Source organism: Ruditapes philippinarum, unplaced genomic scaffold, assembly GCF_026571515.1.
Source record: "Ruditapes philippinarum isolate M1 unplaced genomic scaffold, ASM2657151v2 ctg10974_1_1_1_1, whole genome shotgun sequence".
NCBI classification, from domain to species: Eukaryota; Metazoa; Mollusca; class Bivalvia; order Venerida; family Veneridae; genus Ruditapes; species Ruditapes philippinarum.
The window spans coordinates 1,895-9,784 of record NW_026852632.1 but is presented as its reverse complement, the minus strand read 5'-3'; the positions used below and the strand labels follow the sequence as shown (position 1 = coordinate 9,784).

Here is a 7,890-nt window from a genome sequence, read left to right as displayed (position 1 = left end):
GACAAAGTATACCATTCATACAGCATTTTGCCACATAAGTCTTGATAATATGATGATGTTATGTCGTATTCCCAGAAAAGTGGCTTCAATACGTGAATTGACTATATTAATCAGAATCACAAATTTATTATCGCGATTTAGTAGAATCATCCTTTCAGTGTCTTTATCGTTGATCTCTAGTCAGCAGAATTATATCTTAAGCGTCGTGATGGTGGATGTACAGCTAGTAGACTCAAGTAGACTCATACCTTTCGTGTCGTTATCCCTGTAGCGTCGTTGTCGTGGATTTAAAGATTCCCGAATAATACCTTTAGTGTTGTGATCGTAGATCCAAAGATACCAGATTCATACAATTCGTGTCGTGAACTAATAAAATCAGTCGTGGCTCTGAAGCCAGCAAAATCATGATGGTGAATCTAGAACAAACTCTTCGGTTCATTAAAATTGGTATTATTTCAAAAACAAACAAGCATTCCGTATCTTAAGAGAGAAGCAAAAGAAAGCCTAAATATCAACAAAAAGAAAACAGAAAAAGATATACATGTAAAAGTTTAAATTCATATTAATATTATAAATGTCAAAATATGTTTGTTGATTTTGTCCATGTGAACATTTTATTTTCTTTGTCATATCCGCTGTGGTATTTGAACTTTATATTGAACGTTAATATGAACGTAAAGTTTTGCTTTAAAAGTCTTTAATCCAGTCAAGGTTTTAGCATCTTTTTTAGCCATCTTGGAAGAGATTCATATCTAAAAATAAAGAGAGAAAAAACAACAACACCACAATGGTTATTGCTTGCATTCATCACACAAACATATTTTATACAATTAAAGTACACTAACACTATGGTTTTATATGGAACGCCATTCCTGCCTTGTAGCATCTGTATTAAACTGGTATATGTAAAAAATAATTGTATTATGTTAACTGATTATTTCATTATTATACATGCATATTCTTTGTCGTTATGTACAAACTTCATTATTTTATTAACACACTCAATTCCGTAACATACTTCACTATGCATATTATATGTATAAATTTCATGACTTTATGTGCATTTATTATATACATATATAAGGGAACTTGGCTCTACATAATGCCGCTCCTAGAAAAATAATTACAATCAAGTTATATCAGTCAAAAAATGATCTTTTTTTATATAAATGATAAACATGCCGTGAACGTAAAAAACGTAAACACGTATATACGTACCAGTGTTATATTACTGTTATATACCAGAAACGCGCATAGGAGCAATGTACGTTTCGGAGCTGTCCGAAGGTCCCGGTTGAACTTTCTCTCCTGCTCCTTGCGGTCCCACAACTGGTGCCGGTGGCACCACTACCTGTCCTGGTGGCACAAGCGGCCCCACTACTGGTCCCGGAATTGGTACTGGCATTGGAAGATTGTAGCCTGTGTCTCCCATTGTATTGAGCGCTAAAAAATACAATTTAACATCTTGCAAAAGTTTTAAAGGGGCTCACTATCAATGCTCAATAGGGTTTGGGCAATACAGCGTTATCTACATAATTAAGGGACAAACGATACTGTTCAGTGGCCAAACATGTTCACTGTTTAATGATCACGTTTCATCATTTATTTAATATTATTTTCATCCTTATTTTGGCGTTCTTTTATGGTTATATTAGTAGTACACATTTCACGTCACTCTGTTGTAACACATCTACTTCCTGTTACTCTAAAAATGCAAGTTTGAACGTATTAACTTGCAAAACTTTTACAATGATCAGAAGTAACAGGTATTTATTATCATAACTGTCGTCGTTCCTGGACGGCCACATATATAATTAACAAGACTTTACCATTTCTACCCATTCGGAACTGCCTCGGCTATTATCTATAATAACCTCGGAAACAATACGGATTGAAAGTAGTTCTACCACGTGGTTTCAGATGTAAACAGAAATTTTGACATCTAATGACTGTTCCGGTACTCTTATGATTGAAAATATGTCTGACAACAATTTGTAATTTAAATATGCCCACTGATGTTCAATTTTAAACAAATCCGACAAATGTCAACAGGTTGGGTTTTTTTGTACTTTCGGTTTGTGCAACCATAATAATTAATATATAGATAATGTATTGTTTGCTTTTGTACCTATGAATTCACTTATTTTAGGTGAACTTTTACTACATATTAAAAATAAACTTGTCAACAACTCCCAGCATTAAATTACTATTTGTTTACATGTTTAGTTTCTTAGCGTAGGTTAGATCGAAATACCTCATCCGTTCTGTGTATTCGAGGTCCTTATCCGAAGACTGACGGAAAAGGCCGAGTAGTTGCGATTGCATTTCTACCCGCACACCGCCTGACCAATCAAAATGGGGATTTTAATACCACATGATAACAAAATGGACGACCATCAATAAATGCTTTGATATAAGCGATCACAATCAAGTCAGGGATAGTCATCATGAGATGCTTCTATTTTGGCAGGATAGACTAACATTATATACGTTTACTTTCGATTAAATGTAGAATGTTTAACCTGATCCTTTGTACTTCATAGTAATCACGGCGTTGTGCTGTGTAGTTCCAACCATCGGATAAACCGGAAACTCAGACCGAGGAATGTTGATGGGAGCTCCCCAGTAAACATGTTCACTTCCGAATCCCAGCGTTCCACTTTCACAATCTACGTACATGCGAAATCTGTAAGAAAAGTGCACCGCTTTTGTCTGATTTTTATTCGAGAATCCATCCGTTGTTTGAAGAAATATAAGTACAATAATTGACGATAAAAAATCATCGACCGTAAATATTTTTTGGAAGTGTTTCACTTGATAATATTTTTTTTTGAGCTTCAGTATTTTACAACTTAAGCTACTATCTTCATGAATATTAAGTACAAAATTCGTCACAACATAAAACCGTGAAATACCAGCGACGCCTACAAATTAAACGAAAGTAATTAAGAACTATGCCAAAATATTTACAATAACGTTTTACACTATAGAAACTTTAGAGGTCGCGAAGTCACTAAAAAGTCACTTTGGGTATTATGAAATGTGAACAAACCGGAAATAAATATACTGGACAAACATGCGTAAACGGAATGTTCTCTTTACAAGCAGGATATTCAAGCCAGCTTTAAAGAATTAAGAAAAGTCTCAAAGGGAGCTCATTGACAGGATTTACCGAAACATACTTTATATAGTTATTGCAACGTGTACCGAGCTTAAATACGTACTTATAATCAATATATTATATTAATAATTTTCCTATAGGTTTCCTTACCTAAATGATTGAAGACCAATGATTTCAAAATGATTGGAATATAAATTAATCAACTTGAATTAAATAAATATTATATAAACAAAACACAATATTGATATATTTGATAACAATCCTAAATCCTAGTTTCGATCCCTAGTCTCTATCCCCTTAATATAACCCGTCTCGATGCCTATGCCTATAACACTATATGCTCGTATTACTATGCCTTCTGTTTTATTTATCTTCAAATAATTATCTAACAAATATCATGCAGCCCGGTTTACTTTCTACTATATAAAAACCTGTAATCCTCTCCGGTAGCGTTGTCCCCTAGAGAACACGGATCACAGATAATATATATAGCAGGTATAACTTCAAAGCTCCAAGATTAGATGTTGACACTCTGACTTCCACCAACAAAAACCCAAACTCACCTTGAATACCTCTGCTTATATATGCTTTGCACAACAACGCCCTCTTACGGCTATTTATGATTGGCTAATCAACTTACAATACAATTATACAGAAACGAGCACCTGCTAATAATTCTTAATAGATCATATAGTCTGCATTACAAGTAATGCCAATTAAAACATTGTAGTAGAAACTATTTATACATTTCATTAAAATTACATAAAAGAAATACTCGCATTATTATTTACAACAGAATAATAGCAAACTAACCTTAAACAAATATAGTCTCCGGTGCAACGTATTGTTTACGTATATTTACCTGCAAATGGCGTTCATGTACTAAAGGGCCGTAACTCGTCATGATTGTTACATTACCCACGCCTCCGAAGTCATGCGTCTCGCATGTTAAATTATCAACAACTCTACCATTTATGTATTTATTGATGATATGTTCATCATAAAACTTATAGTGACTTTAAAACATAAACAAAACAGAAATGTACAAAAGTTATGTAACTATCTGCCCCTTAAACATTTTAAACTGATTCTTATTTATATTTCTGCCCTACAATATATTATTTCTTATGACTGACTTAAAACTGTCATGTTTTCATTGTGATTCCGAAATCTTGGCCTTTTTGTTACAAATCTGTCCAATGCCTCGCTTCTTTCATGTACATTTGACGTATCATTTTTTTCTCATTATACGGGGAATAAATACATGATGGCAAATTATACGATACATTTCTCTCATATTCAAATTCATTTGTCTCTGTTGACTGATCTTTCTTCGTCGGCTGTACTTCTTTGTTGTTTTCCTGTCTTTTCATCTGATTTGAAATTTGCTTATCTGTAAACTATCATTATGTCTTGTGCGATCAATGCCGTGTCAAAGGAAGCTGATGACAATGTCATGAAGCTAAGTTGATTTTTGAGTCTTTCCATCTCAAGTTGTAGTCCGAGACTCTCATTTTCCATCTTCCAAATTCTGTTTCGAATCTCCATGTCTTCATCATTTATCAATGAACGTTGATTTCCCTCGGCCATTTCCTATAGTATTTTTCTTTTGTTTTAAATAACAAATTTTACGTACCCTTTAAAATGTATCTCTTCAAATGTGGGCAAACACTGGTGATTGTGTTTATCTATAAATAATAAAAGATCTATCCCACCGTCGCTGCCGCCAATTCTGTAACGTGTACCGAGCTTAAATACGTACTTATAATCAATATATTATATTAATAATTTTCCTATAGGTTTCCTTACCTAAATGATTGAAGACCAATGATTTCAAAATGATTGGAATATAAATTAATCAACTTGAATTAAATAAATATTATATAAACAAAACACAATCATTGATATATTTGAATAACAATCCTAAATCCTAGTTTCGATCCCTAGTCTCTATCCCCTTAATTATAACCCGTCTCGCATGCCTATGCCTATAACACTATATGCTCGTATTACTATGCCTTCTGTTTTATTTATCTTCAAATAATTATCTAACAAATATCATGCAGTCCCCGGTTTACTTTCTACTGATATAAAAAAGCCTGTAATCCTCTCCGGTAGCGTTGTCCCCTTAGAGAAACACGGATCACAGATTAATATATATAGCAGGTCTATAACTTCAAAGCTCCAAGATTAGATGTTGACACTCTGACTTCACCAACAAAAACCCAAACTCACCTTGAATACTCTGCTTATATATGCTTTTGCACAACAACCGCCCTCTTACGGCTATTTATGATTGGGCTAATCAACTTACAATACAATTATACAGAAAAAAAAGAGCACCTGCTAATAATTCTTAATAGATCATATAGTCTGCATTACAAGTAATGCCAATTAAAACATTGTAGTAGAAACTATTTATACATTTCATTAAAATTACATAAAAGAAATACTCGCATTATTATTTACAACAGAATATAGCAAACTAACCTTAAAACAAATATAGTCTCCGGTGCAACGTATTGTTTACGTATATTTACCTGCAAATGGCGTTCATGTACTAAAGGGCCGTAACTCGTCATGATTGTTACATTATTAATCAAATTAAAGAAGCCCTTTCTATTTCAGGAATAAGGTCTCTTTTCGTGAAATGTGAATACACCGGAAGTAATAGGGCCTTTGTGTCAACTCGCAAAGATTATTATTTCAACCGCTGTTCTCTATATATCCGAATCTCTTACATTTCTATTTACGTTACGGATTTTTTTGGGCCATGTTTTTAGGAATTGATTTATTTTTATTATTATGTATAATACTTACGTGTCCGGAACTACTTTATTCTTAGGGAGACTCGTTATTATTTCATTCCTGTGCAAACACTTGTAACGGGCGATATCTAAACCCCACGTGTGCTTGTTGCAACCAACCAACGACTCTTTTGGTTTCACAAATAACGGAGCGATATCAGTGCCCACGCCGACGGTTGCCAGTAGCCGGCGGGTATTTCTTGGCCAATAGATCTCGAACATGTGCTTTCCTGTTTTCAACGCTAAGTAATAATAATAATGATAATAATAATAATAATAATAATAATAATAATAATAATAATGATAAACATGCTAGATTTAAGCTTCTACATTATAAAATATATGTGCAGGTCGTGCGCCATAATACTAGTAAACTGAATTTACAATATTTTTTTACAGAAATTATTTGATTTTAACATATTTAACATATTTAAGTAAGATACATATGTAGGTGATGGCATTTACTTAAAGCATTTAACACATTGACCAACATTACAATGCTATTAGGCGATAAACGCATTGATTCCCCCATCCTATGGGAAGATCGGAGCCTTACAAGTAAACCATTTCTGTAAATATATAATTTGCTGTATATAGGACAAACTCTAAAGGCATTCATTCATTCATTCATTTATTCATTCATTTATTCAATCATTCATTTATTTATTCAATCATTCATACAATCATTCATTCATTTATTCATTCAGTTATTCATTCATTCATTCATTCAATTATTCATTCATTCATTCATTCATTCATTCATTCACTCACTCACTCACCAACTCACTCACTCACTCACTCACTCACTCACTCACTCACTCACCAACTCACTCACTCACTCACTAACTCACTCACTCACTCACTCACTCAGATAAACTAAAAAATAAACTCACGTGCTCCCCAGCGTGCACCGTCTGCCTCGTAATCACCCTTACGGGTCCGAAGCACTGAGTTGGGATCGAGTATCCTCATACCGTCCGAGACGCCATTAAATCCAGTGTTTATAGAATTATCAATATGTACAATCCCTGCCCATGACGGTGGAGGTACAGCTGTTAAAATAAGCGTAGTAATTTCTTATAAGAAAAGTAGATGAATAAAAATATCTTAAAAATTATAAAAGCACATCTACCTAGCTTCCGAAATGTTGATGTTTAACATGATTTCTAAATGTTTAACATAACACAACACAACACAACATAACGTAACATAAAATCATATAATATTTTATTCAACATAAAAAGTACAGTTCACATATAATTATGTTATATTAAATCTTAAACGCGGAGAGATTTTTCAAAAAAGCTTTTCAAGTTTCCTACTCAATCCGTAAATTTTATTTTATGCACCTTATTTTTTTATAAATGAATATTATTTAAACTAAATTTTAAACAACAAAGCATAATTGTAATAAAAAATGTTATAAATAATGCGTTAAATAATACCTGGTTCCACGGTATCTGAACATAGCATGACCAGGAGAACAAGGCCAATAAGAGCAATTACCCCGCCCACCATCATATTCACCTGGCTGTCTGCCGTTTTGTCCGAACCTAGCGCGTCATCCTCCGTACTTGTGAAAATGAAAACAATTTAAATTAAGTCACAGAAATATAAAATTTGTAACTAGGTCGTAGAAATTCGGATATCTTCGTCATTTTTCGTATTTGTTACTTATTTTTCGAGGGTTCGGAAGATATATTATATATGTTGTTACTGATTGCGCATGTGCTTATATGATCGCTCATTTGATAATTTATAATTTGAAAAAAAGTCAAGTTTGCAAGAAATTTGGTTTCAGAATTAAATAAATAAATAAAACGAAAATTTTCAGAAATGCGCAGGAAAAAGAAAGAAAATAAGCATAGAGACACATAGCTTAGCAGTTCTAGCTATTTGTCACCGGTAGAGCCGGAATTTTTCCCGATCAAATCCATAATCATGGTAAATAAATATACTGTG

At 33.3% G+C, this 7,890-nt stretch overlaps 1 protein-coding gene across 2 annotated transcripts; it reads right to left on the bottom strand.

Annotated features, from left to right (window-relative positions):
• Positions 1–636: 636 nt before the first annotated feature.
• Positions 637–7,531, bottom strand: LOC132719521 (SPRY domain-containing SOCS box protein 2-like). Of its 2 annotated transcripts, none has more exons than XM_060703307.1 (6): positions 7,374–7,531; positions 6,822–6,980; positions 5,942–6,170; positions 2,523–2,686; positions 1,215–1,443; positions 637–752 (listed from the first exon to the last, which is right to left on the bottom strand). In XM_060703307.1, exons 1-5 carry the CDS (start codon positions 7,447–7,449, stop codon positions 1,235–1,237), a joined length of 837 nt encoding a protein of 278 aa, XP_060559290.1. In that variant the 5' UTR covers positions 7,450–7,531; the 3' UTR covers positions 637–752; positions 1,215–1,234. The 2 variants fall into 2 exon arrangements, with proteins under 2 accessions (XP_060559290.1, XP_060559283.1); XM_060703300.1 differs by having other exon boundaries at positions 1,219–1,443.
• Between the last annotated feature and the right edge of the window lie 359 nt (positions 7,532–7,890).

Coding starts and splice junctions, on each gene's coding strand:
- LOC132719521 (XM_060703307.1), bottom strand. CDS start 7,449: ATGATGGTGGGCGGGGTAATTGCTCTTATTGGCCTTGTTCTCCTGGTC. Junction 6,171..6,821: donor CGGTGCACGCTGGGGAGCAC/GTGAGTTTATTT, acceptor ATTATTACTTAG/CGTTGAAAACAGGAAAGCAC. Junction 1,444..2,522: donor TATGAAGTACAAAGGATCAG/GTTAAACATTCT, acceptor TGTATTTTTTAG/CGCTCAATACAATGGGAGAC.